Source organism: Mirounga angustirostris, unplaced genomic scaffold (genome assembly GCF_029215605.1).
Source record: "Mirounga angustirostris isolate CCGP_5_RB_7025 unplaced genomic scaffold, mMirAng1.0.hap1 SCAF_1, whole genome shotgun sequence".
In the NCBI taxonomy this organism is placed as follows: Eukaryota; Metazoa; Chordata; class Mammalia; order Carnivora; family Phocidae; genus Mirounga; species Mirounga angustirostris.
Genome location: NW_026991709.1, coordinates 149,114,862 through 149,132,853, shown reverse-complemented (window position 1 = coordinate 149,132,853; position 17,992 = coordinate 149,114,862). Strand labels below are relative to the sequence as shown.

The 17,992-nt window shown below is 46.4% G+C and overlaps 1 protein-coding gene across 9 annotated transcripts in view; it reads left to right on the top strand.

Moving 5' to 3' along the window:
• The window catches only part of XYLB (xylulokinase), a 53,949-nt gene that overhangs the window by 32,072 nt on the left and 3,885 nt on the right, over nt 1-17,992 (top strand). For 7 of the 9 annotated variants that reach the window (XR_010411137.1, XR_010411136.1, XR_010411135.1 and 4 more), the window contains 4 exons: nt 936-1,032; nt 9,172-9,230; nt 10,333-10,420; nt 13,273-13,358. Coding sequence is in view for 5 of the 9 variants with exons in the window: in XM_064590041.1 (XP_064446111.1) it covers nt 936-1,032; nt 9,172-9,230; nt 10,333-10,420; nt 13,273-13,358 (330 nt within the window). In the remaining 4 variants the exon portion in view is untranslated. Of the gene's footprint in view, nt 1-935; nt 1,033-4,263; nt 5,231-9,171; nt 9,231-10,332; nt 10,421-13,272; nt 13,359-17,992 lie in introns of those variants that run through there. The other 2 variants (XM_064590039.1, XM_054504504.2) reach the window with 2 other exon arrangements.

The window sequence follows — 17,992 nt, the reverse complement described above, 5'->3', positions numbered from 1 at the left end:
GCATCAGATTTGTGGCTGATGAAGTCATGACACATTGGGTTGTAAGTGGAAAGCTTTATATAAACTCTAGGGGGAGGGGCTCACCTCAGTCTTCTGATGAAGGGTCTGTTTGGTTTCTGTTGTTCATACAGAGAAGGTATGCCTGTTCCCCTTTGCATAAACCCGTCGGGGTCTGTCAGGGAGAAGGTAGGGTCTGTCGCTGGTCTCAGGGGCTAAGGCATGGGCGAAGCTGGGGTTGACGCCTATCAGCATTAGCCTGACGGACACTCCTCAGCTGTGGGTTCTCACTTAGTATCACACACCTAGACCAGGCTCTGTTGTCTCATTTGATCATTATACCCACCCTGAAACAGGTACCACTATGAGCTCGGTTTTGTTAAGAAAGAAAATGAAAATCCCAGCAAGATTTACCTAACTTAACTCGAGGTCACAGAGCTGAACCCTTGGTGGCCTGAAACTGAGTTCTCTGATGCTCTGTGTCCCCGAAGTGAGCACGCCTGAGGCTGGGGGCATGTATGTGTGAGCGATGTGTTTGTGTGAGCATGTGCAGCAGGTGCTTAGTGGGTCAAGAGCCCCAGCTGTGTATGAGCTGCCCTGGAGGCCTGAGTCATGAGTTCTGAATCTGGGCTGTTTAAAAAGACAACACACGCATGCATGCATGCACACGCACGCACACTCACACGCATGCATGTGCACACACACGCACACTCACGCATGCATGCACACACACATGCTCGCGCACATGCATGCATGCACATGCATGCTCATGCAATGCATGCATGCATTCACACACATGCGTGCACACATGCTCGTGCATACGCATGCACACACACATGCTCACGTACACACATGCATGCACTCACACACATGCACGCACACATACAATGAAGGGACACCAAGGAGTTTTCACTGTGCCTGCTTTCTCCTGGGGACAGGTCTCAGCATTCCCTAGGGCTGTGGAGATCCGGGCACTGATTGAAGGGCAGTTCATGGCCAAGAGGATCCATGCCGAGGGCTTGGGCTACCGAGTCAGTAAGTGAGCTGCTGGTGGGCTGTGTTCTGGGGTGGGGACCCTCACACCCTGAGGTGCTTGAGATGCTTCCCGGCCTTCAGGCCAGGCCTCGCACGGCGCTGTCTGTTGAAGCTCCTTTCCCGGGGCAGGAGGGAGATGGAGCCCGGCCGTGGGTGGCTGGGGAGAAGGTGAGTCAGCAGGCCCGTGTGGGCAGGCAGGGACGAGAAGGTAGCTTGTTGCTGCTTCTCTGCTCTGTCCCCAGTAGCCTGACCTTCTGGCGCGTACCTGTAGCACTTAGAGACCTTTCTGTAACCCAGACCTCCAACGTGCAGATGCAGTGTCCCAAGCTCCAGACCCTGAGGACATGGGCAGTGCAGGTGGGAAAGGTCTAGGCTGGGGCCATCTGCCTGTGGGGCACAGTCTGAGCACTTCAGCTTGGATGGGGAAGAGTGGGGATGCAGAACCACTGTCCAATCTGAGAGGTCTGGAATGGAAAGGCAGGGCAGGGCAGGTTGGGGGGGGGGGCTCTGTGGGGAGAAAGGGATTTCTAAGAACTTGAGCTATGGAATGGGCAGCTTTAGGAGGGCGGTGAGTTCCCCTTACTGCTGGCCCTGGAATGGTCTGGGGCGAGGGCTTCTGCCAGGAGGCTGGAGTCCGGGTCTCTAAGCTGTATTTGTCCCCCTGGGCAGCAGCTGTTGTCATAGAGAGGGTAGAAAACCCCTGAAGCCTCTTTGCTTGAGCGCCTCCTCATGACACTTTTATGGACAATCTGAGCTCTGTGTAGTATGTTTTCTGTCTTTGAACCAACCAAGTGCAAGCATACTCTAGAAATCAGCATTAGGTAAGCCTTCTGAGAAGTTGCACACACACACCTCCCCAGCAGTCCCGCCTCTCTGTGCATGCATAATGGAAATGTGTACACATGGTCTCTAAAGACGTACAGGAGAGCATTCATCATGGCACGGTGCTTACTGGCCCCGCGCTGGAACCCAGCGCCCATGGGTAGTAGACAGGAGACATGCATTCTGGGGTATTCGTGCAATGTGATGCTACACCGAAATGAAAATAAGCCAGCCTCCACCACGGGCAACAAAATGGATGAATCGCACAGATGTCACTCAGAGCAAGAGAAGCCAGACACAAAAGTGTGTGTGGCAAGATTCTGTGTACATCAAGTTTAAAACCAGACTGTCACTGGAAGCCAGGGCAGCGAACCTTTCAGAGGAAGAGGGCCTCTGGGATGCTGGTGGTGGTCTCTTTCCTGAGTTACATGGGTGTCTTGAGTTTGTGAAAATTTGTCAAGCTGTCAACTTATGAGGTGTTACCTACGTTTTTCAGGGTGTACGTGTGTTCACTGCAAATTTTAAAACAAATAAAATGATCATGATAAACATTTCCATTTCTCTCCATTCCATCACTCAAAGTGTAAAAAGAAATTCCCCAGGGGCGCCTGGGTGACTCAGTCAGTTAAGCGTCTGCCTTTGGCTCAGGTTATGATCCCAGGGTCCTGGGATCGAGTCCTGTGTCGGGCTCCCTGCTCAGTGGGGAGTCTGCTTCTCCCTTTCCCTCTCCCCCTCCCCCTGCACGTGCTCTCTCTCCCACTCTCTCTCATATAAATAAATAAAATCTTAAAAAGAAAAAAAAGAAAGATATTCCCCCAGAGATCTCCACAAAGATTTCAGAATCCCCTGAAAAGTGAGATAGGTGAGCAGGGCTGGGATGGTGCTGATGTCTTCACCCAGTGCCCTGCATGAAGGGTCCTCTGGCCAGCAGAAGGCGGCACTTTGTCGGGGGCTGGCCCCAACAGTGTGCAGGAAGAGGCAGTGAGAACAGAGAGGTCCTCCTGGGCACTGGAGGGGTGATGGAATCATGCCGTCATTCCCAGCCTTTAAAGCAGTTTTGTGCAAACCCGCATAAAATTACTTATCCTCTTAGGAGACTTAAAGGCAATATCAAACCTGTCTTGCTAGCTGTGCTGGCCTCCTCTCAAATAAGATTACATAAATGAACATGCTTGGAACCAAGAAGGGCTGCACAAACGTGAGGCATCATTCTCCCGACTGACCCGTGTTCTTAGGTGACTTGCTTCTATAACTCGACGTTATGTTCATGAATTCGCCCGTGTGAATTAACATAGCTACCAGTTGTCAGCTCTCACAGTGCTGTGGGGTTCCATCGTGATTGTACCATGATCCGTTTACCGTTGCTCTGTGATGTACGTTTGCACGTGTTACCAACCGCGCTGCTAGGAACAGTCTTGTGCAGGCCCTTGGCTGATTTTTCCTTACTTCATCTCTTCTGTGTAACAGGTATTGGTAGTAAACTGACAACCTGAGTGGATGGATTTTGTTTCTGGAACTTGTCATGTTTGGCTAGCATAATGCTTACTTTGTTAATCAAATACGTTTAGGGTGGGCCTGCTCACTCAGGCGCCACGTCAGCACAGGGGCTGCCATGCACTAGCCCAGTCCACATTTATTTATTTATTTATTTGAGAAAGAGAGAGAGAGCACAAGCAGGGGGAGCGGCAGGCAGAGGGAGAAGCAGACTCCCTACCGAGCAGGGAGCCCGACGCAGGGCTCGATCCCAGGACCCCGGGATCATGACCTGAGCCGAAGGCAGATGCTTAACGACTGAGCCACCCAGGCGCCCCCTCTTCTCTCTTCTTTACCTCCCATTTTCCATTTCCAGGATGTTACTGTTCAGTGTGCATTATGCATCAATAATTATGTAAATTATACACTTGGTGGCTTTCCTTGATTACCACTATTTATTATATCACACATCTAAGTGGTTTTGTATTTGGCTTTCATCTTTGCTTCAGGACATCCTTGACTAGTTCTTTCATGTAGAGGTGGGGGTAAGGGGAATGGTCTCTGACTGTATGAAAATAGTTTAATTTTGCCTTCACACTTAAATGCTACTTTTATAATATGTGGAATTCTGAATTCAAAGATCATATTATTTTAGAACTTCGAAAATAATGTTCTTTTGTCTTCTGACTTTTAGGGTTGCCAGTGAGAAGCCCATCTGTATGGTATTTTTTTCCTCTACAGAATCTTCTAGAATCTTCTTAGGATTTTGGAAATTTCTCAACTACAGTCTGGGTATAGGCCTTACGCCTTCATTGTGCTGAGCACCCGCTGGCCCCTTTTGCCTGAATATATCTGACTTTTTCTACCTTGGGAAAATTTATTACATCATTTCTCCGATGATTTATTTCCCTTCATTTTCTCTGTTCTTTTTACTAGAATTCATATGAGGCCAGTGGTTTCCGACAGAGGTGATTTTGCCCCCCAGAGGAATTTTTGATGATATCTGGAGACATTTTTGGTGCCACCAACGGGGAGTGCTCCTGGCATCTCACTGGCAGAGGCAGAGATGCTGCTGCACATTCTGCAGTGTGTGCAACAAGCCCCCACAGCCAATGATGATCCAGCCCAAATGTCAGCTGTGCCAAGCTTGAGAAACCCTGTCCTATGCAGACCAGATGTTGGCTCTCTGGCCCTAATTGCTCTTTGCTTTATTTCGTCATAGAACTTGTCACTCTCAGGGGCCCCTGCCTGGCTCAGTCGGAAGAGCATGCGACTCTTCATCTTGAGGTCGTGAGTTCGAGCCCCACGTTGAGTGTAGAGATGACATAAATAAGTAAATAAAATTTTTGAAAAATGAACTTGTCACTATCATGCTCTATTTTTAAATTTATCTTTTTATGGTCTGTCCTCCCTCAACTAGAATATGAGCTCTCTGAGAGGAAGAATCTCATCTGTCTTGTTAAACTATCTATTCCCACTTCTTAAACCACTACCAGGTGGCAACTGGGCTCTCCCTAAATATTTGTAGACTGAATAACTCTAAAAGGATAAATGAATTCTGTGTCTTCTAACTTTATTCTTTCTCTTTCCTTGTCACTTTAAATCATAGGGAATTTCCTGGATTGTATCTTTCAGGTTATTATATTAGATATGGCCATGTTTATTCTACTCTTTAGTTTTTGCACCTAAATTTGTTTGTAATCATATATCTTTTTTTTTTTTAAGATTTTATTTATTTGAGAGAGAGAGAGTGAACACAAGCGGGGGAGGGCAGAGGAAGAGGGAGAAGCAGACTCCCTGCTGAGCAGAGAGTCCAATGTGGGGCTCTATCCCAGGACGCTGAGATCATGACCTGAGCTGAAGTCAGACGCTTAACCGACTGAGCCATCCAGGCGCCCCTCATATATCATTTTTTTAATTTTTAGAACTCTTTCTTGTTTCCCAGTTCTTCTTCGTAATGGTTTATTCTTTTTTATGGATTTATACCCATTCAAATACACCAGAGGATAAAATATTGGAATTTTTTCAAATTTGCCCTTTTGTTGCCTGGGTTCTTTTCCTTCTGAGGTAGTCTGTTCACATTGATCTTTCTCTTTCACACCATTGAGTTTTCTCAACTGTCTTGGCTGCGGGTTCGTAGTACTGAATGAGTAACTGGTTCTCAGTGGAGACAGCAAGCAAGGTCCCTCCTCCCAGTACCCCCTACCCCCGCCCCGCCTGCCCCACCCCACCTGCCCTTTCCAGGCTGGGGAAGTAGATGGGGTGACAACAGGCAGATTTAAGTTGAAACTTGTGAGCACTGTACAAGCGTTAAAGTTGGAGTCCTCCCTACGAAGGCTCTCCACATGCCAAAATCAGCAGGTTTTTATTCTGGTTGGAAGATGAATGCAGCTTATTTCTATGATGGGTGCATGTCTGTCCCTTTCCACGTCTGCCCAGGCAGCTCAGTGGTACTGCAAGTTCTGATTCCCCTCAGGCCCCCCAGGCACCCTCCCCAGGTTAGCTGCTCACTTTGGCTGGAGGGCCGTTCTTTAGCTTGAGGTCAGATGCCGCTGCTGCTCAGTGGAAGTGGGTAGAGACAGACAGGCTCAGAGTCTTGCATTTTTGAAATCATCGGTCTACTGTCAGTGCATGAGTGTTCCCGTATCCCCACCAACATTTAGCATTAAGCACCTTTGACTCCTTTGCTAATCTGAGGGATGGATGTAAACTAGTATCGCAGTGTTACTTTTATTTGCATTTTTTTCATTAATAATGACTTTGAACAGCTCTTTGTAACTTTGGTTTTTTTCCCCCGTGAATTGGCGGTTTTTATCTTTTACCATTTCCCCTGTATTGGATTTCCCATCTTTTTCTTAACAGTTTGCAGGAGTTTATCAGATACTTCAAATATTACTAGATCCTTGTCAGCTTTCTGTGTCACAAGCATCTTCTGTCATTTGTCTATTAACCTTATTTATAGTGTTGGCAACTGAACAGAGTTTTGATTTCATTAAACCTGCCAATATTTCATTTTAAATTTTATGCTCTTGAGATATTGTTGAAAAGGTTTTCCCCTCTTTCAGTGCCACAGAAATTTTTTTTTTTTGTACATTTTGTACTGTTCATGTAACTTCCACATTTAGGACTCTGATCCTTCTGGAGTTCACTTTTGTGAATGGTGTAAATCGGGATCCGGTTTAACTTTTTTTCCACATGGTGACCCAGTTCTCTTTTCCTCCATTACTTGTAGTGCCTTCTTTATCATTTATCAAGTTTTTATATATATGTGGGTCTCTCTCCCCATCCCCTTTTCCACTCCATTGGTTTATTGGTCTGTTTTTGGGACAAACTATTATTATGGCTTTGTAGTATGTATTAGTTGGCCAGGTCGCATAACAAAGTACCACAGACTGGATGGATCAAACAACAGGTATTAATTTTCTCACAATTCTGGAGGCTGAAAGTCTGAGATCAAGGTGTCAGCATGGTTGTTTTTTCCCGAGGTCTCTCTCCTTGACTGTGTCTTCACATGGTTTTCCCTCTGTGTGGCCTAATACACTGTTCTTATAAGGACAGCAGCCATATTGGATTAGAGGCACCCTAATGGCCTCATTTCAGTTAACTACCTTTTTTAAAATATTTTATTTATTTATTTGACAGAGAGAGACACAGCGAGAGAGGGAACACAAGCAGGGGGAGTGGGAGAGGGAGAAGCAGGCTTCCCGTGGAGCAGGGAGCCCGATGTGGGGCTCGATCCCAGCACTCTGGGATCATGACCTGAGCTGAAGGCAGATGCTTAACGACTGAGCCATGCAGGCACCCCAGTTAACTACCTTTTTAAACGTGTATCTGTCTATCTCCAAATACAGTCACATTCTAAGGTACTAAGAGTTAGAACTTCAACATATAAATTTTGAAGGGACACACACAGTTCAGCCCAAAACACGTCTTAATGTCTAATACAGCAATTCATCCCCTCACTTTTCTTTTTTCAGTGTTGTCTTAGCCATTTATGGATCTTTATTTTTCCATAAATATTTTATACTAACTTGATTCAGTTCCTTTAAAAAAAAATCCAGTTGGAATTTTTATTTAGGTTGTATTGAATTTATAAATTAGTTTGAAAAAATTGACACTTTTATTTTTTTATTTATTTTTATTTTTTATTTTTTGTTAAAGATTTTATTTATTTGAGAGAGAGAGAGCTCATGAGAGGGGGGAGGGTCAGAGGGAGAAGCAGACTCCCTGTTGAGCAGGAAGCCTGATGTGGGACTCGATCCCAGGACTCCAGGATCATGACCTGAGCCGAAGGCAGTGGCTTAACCAACTGAGCCACCCAGGCGCCCAAATTGACACTTTTATAATGTTAGTTCAAATCCAGCCAAGACTGTGGAATATCTTTTAATTTACTTAGATATTCCTTTTTGTACTTTAATAACAGTTTCCATTTTCTTTTTCCTCATAGAGGCTTCTGAATTCTTTGCTAAGGTATTTCCTAGCTACATTATATTTCTGGTTACCATTGTGAATGGTAATTTATTTTCTATCACATTTGGTAATTGATTATTGCTAGAAATGCCATTGATTATTGTAAGTTGACTTTTTTATATCTGGCAACCTTATTAAACTTTAGTTTGCCTATTTTTAATTTTTCTAAGTAGATAGTTTATTGTCTGTAAATAATAATGGTAGTTTTATTTATTTTCTTTCAATCCTTATATATTTATTTATTTTTCTTGCCTTATAGGCATGGCTAGTAAAACTAGTACTATGTGACAGTGTATTGGATAGTATGAGTCTTTGTTTTGTTCTTACTATTAACGATCTATTGCTGTGTAACAAATTACTTCAAGACTTAGCAGCTTAAAACAACAATGAACATTTATTATCTTACATGGTTTCTGTGTGTCAAGAATTTGGGATTAGCATAACTCAGTCGTACTGGCTGAGGTCTCTTCTAAGGTTGAAGTCAATATGTCATCTGGGGCTGCAGTCATCTGAAGGCTTGCCTCGGGCTGTAGGATCTGCTTCCCAGGTGGCCAGCTCACACAGCTGTTGGTAGGAGTCCCCAAAGTGAGGGAACCAAGAGAGTGATCTGCAACAGAACAGGATAGAAGCCTCAATGTCCTTTATGACCTACTCTTGGAACTCACACTCCACCATTTACACAATATCCCACTGGTCACAGGAGTCAGCCCTATTGACTGTGAGAGGGAATAACATGAACGTAAACATATCTGGAGGCAAGGATCATTTGGAGGCCATTTTTTTGAGGTCTGGGAGACACACCAGTCTTAAAGAAAATACTTCTAAATGTTTCTATTAAGAATGACATTTGTTAGGGGCACCTGGGTGGCTCAGTTGTTAAGCGTCTGCCTTAGGCTCAGGTCATGATCCCAGGGTCCTGGGATCGAGCCCCGCATCAGGCTCCCTGCTCGGCGGGAAGCCCACTTCTCCCTCTCCCACTCCCCCTGCTTGTATTCCCTCTCTCACTGTCTTCCTCCCTGTCAAATAAATAAAATAAAATCTTAAAAAAAAAAGAATGACGTTTGTTATAAATTTTGGATAGATGGCCTTTATTAATTTAAGTAAGTTCCCTTTTGTTCCTGGTTTGTTGACAGATTCTTTTTTTTTTTAATGATTTAAAAAAATGAAGACAGTAAGAGGGCAGCAGCCTCGCAAACAAATTACTTGTGACAAGCCTGCATGGACAGCGCCAGCTCTGGAGCTCTCCTTGAGTCCTGTGTGATGAGCAAGAGGCATTGGTCCAGTACAAGCCTTTTGTGGCTGAAGAACTCTAGAAAAGTCTTTTTTGTCTTGGGGAGACTGGTACAGCCATCAGTGTTTTCTTCTTCCTTGCAGTGCCCAAGACAAAGATTTTGGCCACTGGAGGGGCATCTCGCAACAGAGAAATCTTACAGGTATGTGTTGGTGATAGGCCAAGCAGTAGGGCCTCTTCCATGTCTGTTACTTCTAAGAGCCAGACACTGTCCATTAAGGACTGCCTCTGTTCCCACTCCTGCAGATGTCTGACAGTCAAGCTGTCACATCATGGGGCTGTCAGGGTCTTACTGGGACACTGAGCATTTTTGGATGTAGCCTGAGGCTGTATCAACTATTGACTTATAATATACCTGTCTTAGGTAAGATTCTCTAAAAGAAGAGCCTGAGATGGGAATTCTATAAGTGGATTGTTGAGAAGGTGCTCCCAGAAGAGAGTGAGGGGGGCAGGTAGCGCTGAGGGAAATGATAAGCAAGAATGTGATTTCAGCTTCGGTTCCATCCCATAGGGAAGATCTGAAACGTGAACTGTACCACAGACTTGGTTCCACCTTGGGTAAGGGGGCCAAGTGGCTAACCTGGAGAGAGGTGAGAATAACCTCCTATGAGAGGCATCCTCTGTTCAGCCAAGAGCAGTTCCTTTGAGGAGGGGCAGCTGTAAGCCATTAGCAGCCGATACTCATAGCATCTGGGGGAGAGATGCACAACAGTCCAGTAATGGAATCCAGATGGGGCATCAGTGGCATCCACTCTAATTTCCGGTCAACAAAGACTCCCAAATCTTTTCCATGTGAGCTCCACTGAATAGAGGTCCTCCATTTTAAAATTATGCAATTTATTTTGGGGAGCTAAATGGAAAAATTTATCCTTAGTCCTATTAGACATGCCCTCTTAGTTTGGGTTTGTTTGAGCTTGTTGACATTAGTCTCTACCTCCAGCCATCTCCACCTTAACTATTTGCTAAGTATACTTCCTAAATCTTCCTCCTTGTCTTTGATAAAATGGTTAAATAGTGCAGGGACAACCTGGAGAGCTGTGGCCCTCCACTAGAGACTGCCCCCAGGTCATCCTGACTATTATTATCAGGGTGGCATGGCTGAGTATACTTCCTTTAAGGCAGGAGAGGTGGAATGGAAGGCATCAGAAGACACATGAGGAAAGAGAGCGTAGAGCATGTGTGCCAAATGTCCGTGTTCCCCCCAAGGAATGGCTTACTACAGTATGAACCTTCCTCCTTTCCAGGTGCTTGCAGATGTGTTTGGTGCCCCAGTGTATGTCACAGACACTGCCAACTCGGCCTGTGTGGGCTCTGCATACCGAGCTTTCCACGGTAGGTCGAGGGATGGGGAACAGAGGCTTCTGGAAGAGTTGGGGCACTGGCGGGGCTGAGGAGGATAGAAAGGGGAGATTGGAATGTTCCCAGTCTTTAGGGACATTGGAGTCTTGGGCTTTAGTTTCATTTTTCTCCTCCCAGCAGGCAAGAACCAACCCAAACCTTCTGTTCTTTTATTCTGTACTTAAAGCGGGGAAAGAAAAGTAGGTTCCTAACTGAATGAGACTTGGTCATGGTCAGGCTCAGCACAGGGACATTGGGAAAGAACGCAGGACATGCTTGAGGGCACATGGGTGTGGGTCTGGGCAGCTGGTGGGCAGGAGAGGTGGATGAAGTCCAGGGCCATCTTTTCAGCAAATGCGGGAAGTGGAAACAAAGCTGAAGGCTTCAGAGCCAAACAGTCCAGTACCCTGGACAGCTCCATGGGGGCCCATCGCTCTGATGGCAGCCTCGCTGAAACTTGGACCTCCCCCGTCTAGGCAGGTTCTCCTGGGAGCTGCCCATGCCCACAAGGGGCCCATTTAGTCAATTTGCCCTGTCCCCTGCCTGCTCAGACTGCTCCTCCAGCTGCCCATTTACCTCAAGGGCTCTCTTCTTTCTGGCAGTTCTCTTCATGCATTTACTCTTCACTTTTTAACACACCTATTTAAACTTACATGTTTCTATCAACACAGAATTAATCAGGGACCAGATCCTTCTCTTAATAATTAACCTCTCACTCTTTTACTCCCCTCCCTGTCTACCCTGTCTTCCTCACCCCACTTCATGCCACCTCCTGTGTCAAGATCACTGGGTAATTTATTTCCAGGTTGTGTTTTTAATTAAACTTACATCATATTGGCTTTTATTTGCACTTCCCTATGAATTCCTCTCTCTCTTCCTAATTCCCTGCAGTTTCTTTCTCCTTTTTCTTTTCCATGATAGTTTTGTTGGACTCTACAACCTAGGTAAGTTTAAGAGGGAATTCAGTAGGTGATAATTTTGGAGGCCTTACATGTCCAGCATGGGCTTTGTTTCACCCTCCAAAAGAATGCTACCTTGTGGGGTGCCTGGGTGGCTCAGTCGGTTAAGCATCTGACTTTGGCTGGGATCGAGCCCCGCATCCTGGGATCGAGCCCCATGTCGGGCTCCCTGCTTAGTGGGTAGTCTGCTTCATCCTCTCCCTCTGCTCCTCCCCCCACTTGTGCTCTCCCTCTCTCTCAAATAAATAAATAATCTTTTTTTTTTTTTAAAGATTTTATTTATTTGACAGAGATAGAGAGAGGGAGAGCACAAGCAGGTGGAGTGGCAGGCAGAGGGAGAGGGAGAAGCAGGCTCCCCGCTGAGGAAGGAGCCCGATGTGGGACTCGATCCCAGGACCCTGGGATCATGACCTGAGCCGAAGGCAGCCACTTAACCGACTGAGCCACCCAGGCGCCCCTAAATAAATAATCTTAAAAAGAAAAAAAGGAATGTTACCGTGTTTGGGCAAAGGACTCTAACTTCAGAATACTTTCCCTTAGCACCTTGAAAATACTGTTCCATAATCTTCTGGCCCTTAGTGTTGCCCATGAGAAGCCCAGAGCCCACTTCCCACTCCTCCTTCTGCTAAAGCGGGAAAGGCACTGCCCTTCCGGGACTCCGCTGCTATGTGGCACTGCGTTTCTTTTTTATTTTTCCTTTTCTGTGCCTGTTGCATTGCCAGAGGTTATCTGGGGTACTGCCCACTGTGCCCTCCAAAACCGAAGCCCAAGCTAAGTCCGAGCATACCAGTCCCCACCCTGAGGTGTCTCAGCCATTTCACATCTGTTCTCCCCAGTTGCATCCAGGCTGAACCTCACACATAGGCGGTCTCTGAATGAGTGGCCAAGGGACCAGTGTCTTTTGATTGGTCTCTCTGCTGGCCCCTCCCACCCCCCACCCCGTTCCCATGCAGCTCTGAGCCGAGATATCCCAACATCTGCTTGGAAACCTTGTGTCTTGCCCGGGCCCTGCCTCACTCGCAGTGGTCCTGTGTTTCCCTGCCTATCTGATAGTACTCCTTAACCCGCCTAGAAATTCCTCACTTTTCCTGCCCCCCCCCCCCCCGCCCCTGCCCGACAGCAGCCTCCCTTCCTCTCCAGTCCCACGCTCATTTGCTTGGGGAGTATTTACTGAGGGCCTCGGGTATGCAGGCGGTGTGCGAGGCCCCAGGGCTCTTCTGGAGACCCAGTCCCTGGCTTCACAGAGCTCTGGGGGCTCAGCAAGGGAGGGACCTTAAATCTGGGGCCAGAAATTGTATGAAGTTTCTGAGGACAGCAGGTGGTACTTGGGGGTGGATGGTTAGGGAGCCTCGGAACAAGGGACATTGTGAGCGGCAGCTGGTCTGAGAAGAGTGTAGGTCCGTGAAGAGAGGAGACCGGGACACTGGACACAGTGAAAAGGCTCTGAGGTAGAAGGAATCCTAAGAAGCCTGGAGTGGCTTCGGTGCACTGAGCCCTGGGGAGTGGGGCCAGGTGAGGGAGGAGAGGCAGGTAAGTCCTCCTGTCAGATGCCAGGGGCCCGCCACCCCGCTGTGACAGGTGCTGTCCCGCTGAGCAAGACAAACTAGGCCCTGCTGGGGAGAGGTCTGCACATCAAATTTCTCTCTTCTGTCTCTCTCTTTTTCTCGAACAGTTTTACTGAGGCACAATTTATATGGCATAAAAGTCACCCAATTTTAAGTGTACAATTCAGTGATTTTTTAGTAAATTTACTGAGTTGTGCAACCATCACCATAATCCTGTTTTAGAATATTTTATCACCCCAGAGATAAGATGCTATTTTCAGTTAATGTCTTCATTTGCAACATGCACTGATGTGAAATGAGCTTTCCCTTCTGGGCCTTGCAGCTGGAACAGACGTGCCCTTTTCAGAGGTTGTGAAGTTAGCCCCAAATCCCAGATTAGCTGCTACCCCAACCCCAGGAGCTGCTCAGGTGAGAGACCATCAGAATTTGGTCATAGCCTTTGCATTGTGAAAACCAACCACAGTTAACTCTTGAACAACATGGGTGACGGGTGCCAATCCCCTTGCAGACACGAAAATGTACATATAACTTTTGACTCCCCCCAAAACTACTTATAGCCCACTGTTGACCAGAAGCCTTACTGATAACATAAATAGTCAATTACTACATATTTTATATATTGTATGTGTTATATACTGTATTATTAAAATGAAATAAACTAGAGAAAAGAAAATGATAAGCAAAATGCATTTACCGTCTACTCTATCAAAAAAAATCCACCTGTACTTGGACCTGCACAGTTCAAACCCATGATGTTCAAGGTCAACTGTAGGTTCTTTTTTTCCAAAAGGTAAGTTTTGCTCTGTCACTTAAAGTTGATGTGTTCAGCTAATGGGGAAATCCTCCTTTTTGGTTTTTAATTGTCAGGGAAACAGAGCAAAAGGGAGCCAGGTTGTCAACTGAGATTTATAGATACTGCTGATTTTATAGCCCCAGGGGTCAGATCAATTGCTGGGTGTATCTTCAGTGTTGCATATGCCTCAGGACGGGCCCTGACATTTCACGGGTTACAGAAGCCACAGAAAGACTCTGTCACTTAAGCGTAAGAAGTGCTGCGTTTCTAGCCCTCAGATCTGAAGTCTGGATCCAAGGGACAGGTGTGCGGTTCCCCAGGCCAGGAAATCCCTGGGAAGGCAGACCCCACTTGTTACAGCTTGAGTTCTCTGGAAAGCAGACCCTGAGATGCCGATTAGGGTATAGGGACATTTATTGGGGGTGCTCATGGGATCTATATCTGTGGAGGGGGAAACGAGGAGGCAGGATGGGGCAGAGGGAGGAGGTGAGCCACAGGGCAATCTCCCTGGAGCCCTCAGCCAGTCCTAGAGGAAGTTATGAAGCTGGGCTGACTCTTTGGACTTTAACCTAGCTGGGGTGAGGGGGCCGGGCCGTTATACCTTATGTCAGCCAGTCTGTGTATGCAGGCCACCCCAGGATGGGGTAAGGCAGCACTCTCTAGCCAAAGCCATCCCCAAAGGGGGCCGTCAGCTGAGGGCTGGGAGAATAAGGTCTTCATTCTTGAAGGGCAGTCTGGGTGGTATGCCACAGCATCCACCGTACCTCTGTTCCTGTTCCCAGAAGGTTCTTGCAGCCCAGCAGCAGGGCTGCGCAGACAGAGGGCATTATTACTGATGTAGCAGTCAGTGTGAACTTCATGCTTGCACCAGATTTCCTTGGCCCTGAAGTGCCATTGGACGATGTGGAGTGGGCCCAGGAGGATACTGTGCACACGCTATGTCTGCATCAAAACTGAGTGACCCCAAGCTTAGGAAACTCCCAACTTATAAAGGAGCTGCAAGCAGATCTTCCCAACCTTTGCCCTCGAGGGAGACATTATCTGTACTAGCCTGATCAGCAGATAAATTTTCCCTCTGCCCCAGAGGACGACTCTATCTCTGTCTTCCAATGCTACTTGCTGTATAAACATTGAAAAGATAGTCTGCAACAAAAGCTGTCACCAGTCACGTAGAAACACCATGGAGAATTGTCTCCCAACATATCTGGGAGCAGAAGCTCCTAGTTTCCAGGTGACTACATAACCCACACGCATAGGTGTGCCCAAGCTTTTATTACTTTGTCCTTATGTCGTGTGTCCTTACCTTTAAGAGCCATCTCAATGCAGTAGAAAGACCCTAAACTGATAGAAAGGGCCTTTGGCTTTTCATTCTTATCCAGCCTTTCCTTCAGCATATGACCTTCATGTGACCTTGAACCGCATTTCTCATCTCCGAGCCTGTTTCTGCATCTGTGAAGTGGGACAACATCTGGTCCTGCCTACTTTTAACCCACTCATTGTGAAGTTTGGAAAGACTCCCTAATTAGAATGGCTTTATTATGTAACAAGAAGTCTGAAGGTAGTTGTGGGGCTGGTTCCGTGGTTCCACAATGTCAGGGCTCTGGATCATAGTCTCTGCAATTCTACAGATCAGCAACGGACAATGGCACCATGAGAACCACCTATGTCATTTCCAATTTTCTAGTAGTCTCATTAAAAAAATAAATAAAAATAAATAAATGACTAAAGATATTTTTTATCTAATCCAGTATGTCTGAAATATTGCCATTTCAACAGGTAATCAGTAAGAAAAATTGCCAATGTGCTATTTTACATTCCTCTTTTTTGTATGAAGCTTTTGAAATCCGAGGTGTATTTTAGACTTGTAGCACTAGTCCCAGTTCAAGTACTCCCAGGCTTATATGACTTATGGCTATGGTGTTGGTTGGCAGCGCTTTAGATGTGCTCTCGATGATCACAGGATGTCTTCCGCTTCTCCCAACATCCCGCTCCCCCACCACTGTATCCATAGGCAGGAGTGAGAGCGTGGCGTTGGGCAGCCCCTCTTCATGCACTTCTTGCTCATCAGGGACAGAATCCTGGTCTATTTCTCTCAACTCCCCCACCAGATGGCCACTTGGTCATATGGTCACCCTTGGTTGTAAGAAAGGCTAGGGTAGGTTCTAGCTCCTTTGTCCTCTAGAAGGAGGCCCACGAGGGAGAAGGTAGCTGGGAAAAGCTTTAGGGCCGCTGCACCTGTCTCCTTATAGGCAGCAAACACTCTGTGTGTGTCCCCACCTTCCCTGGCTCTCCCATGACCAAAGTCACTAAGGGCTCCTGGAACTCTGTACCCGTCAACCCAAGTGCAACCTCAGAATCCCTCGTAACACGAGGTTGCAAGCAGCAGCAGTCTATGACTGTTGGTGTAATGACCTACTGGAGGACTGGTTTGTAAACTTGGGAGCAGGGGAGCATCCTCTGTGTTCTGTCTATGGCACGTACAGCAGTGGTTGTGCTCAAGTAGAAACTCCAAACTGTACCAGTGTTTTCTCTCGGCTCAGCTGAATATTGCAGTTTCCTCCTGACAGACGAGATCCAAGCTCCCCGTGAGTTCTCTGTTCTCTGTCACCTTCACCGAGTGGCCCCAGATGCGCCAAGAGTGGGCCCTGGGTGCAAAATCAGTTACTAAAGTTTGGAGCTAATTAAGCCAAATGAAAGAGTGGGATTAGAATGAGCTAGTAGTGGCGTTTGTGAGTCGCAAGGAAATCTGGGTCCCTTGTCTATAGGACACCATGTGCTAACCTGAAGTGCCCACATTTCTCAGGCAAGGCTTATAGAGTCACAAGTGAAAACAGCTTTTTTTTTTTTTTTTTAAAGGAGGGGGAAGGAAGGTTAAGAATGTGGGGTTGTGAGGGGTGCCTGGCTGGCTCAGTTGGCGGAGCATGGGACTCTTGATCTCGGAGTTCTGAGTTTGAGTCCCACGTTGGGTGTAGAGATTATTCAAAAATAAAATCTTTTAAAAAACCTTTGTCCCTTATTGGTTTTTGGTTTTGGTTCATTACCCAGCACACTGTATATATAATTTTGTGGCCCACTTAAAAAAAAAAACAACACTACAGTACAACATGAGTATTTATATTCTTAAAAATGAGCATATACATTATTTTTAATGACTGCATAATATTCTCTCTGGCTAATGAACCATAATTTACTTGTTTTATGTCTTTTATATGTCTTAGAGCAGTTGCTTCTAGTTTTTTTTTTTTTTTTTTAAAGATTTTACCAATTTACTTGAGAGAGAGAGAGCACAAGCAGGGGGAGGGGCAGAGGGAGAGGGAGAAGCAGGCTCCCTGCCGAGCAGGGAGCCTGACGCAGGGCTCAATCCTAGGACCCTGGGACCACGACCTGAGCCAAAGGCAGACACTTAACCAAATGAGCCACCCAGGTGCCCCTCTAGTCTTTTAATTACTGCAGTTGAAATTATGTGGGTAAAAGGTTAACAAAACCTTTTCCTATTCTGCATGAGAATTTGAACTTCAGTTGAATTTCTAGCTCTGTTTCCTTTGGAATGTCACAGTATTGGTACACAGCATTGCTTATGTAAAAATGGCCTTTAATTAGGGCACTGCATCTGGAGTGGGAAAACCGTATATACCTGAGGGGAAGTCATACTCAGGGCTTCCCTGAGTCCAGTGACGTCTCATGGGCGTGTGTCTTGCCTATGGAGTTGTTACAAGAGATACTCCTGTGCGGCACGAGGTTTCAAAGCTAGGGTGGTTCTTCCATCTGTATGATGTGGGTTTCACCTCCTTGCACCTGAGCCGTAACACGGGGGGCAGGGAGACCCTTTCCTGGACACTTGTGCCAACCGCTATAAGGACCGCTGCGTGGTCTTTCACTGAAGAGAAGCACCTGCAGCCACTGTACCAACTAGTATGTTTCTCCAGTGTATCCTGTTGAGGGCCAGGGTGTGGCACAGGGTAGTCTTAGGAGACTGGACGGTTAGTCCGGTGTGGCACCCTACATTTAGGATGGTTTCCTTAGGAGAGCTTTGCAGAAGTAGAATAAATGGGTCAAAGGCTAGGGGCATTTTCAGGCCCTTTAATACCAACGTACAGTCAAGTTGATTTCCAGAAGGGTTGTACCACCAGCTTCACCAGCTGTGCAATTTCCAGGTACCTTCACCAGAATTTTTTTAAATTTTGTAGATTTGATAACAAATTTTTTAGTCCTAATTTGCATTTTTTGAAAATCTTAAAGTATAGGTTTG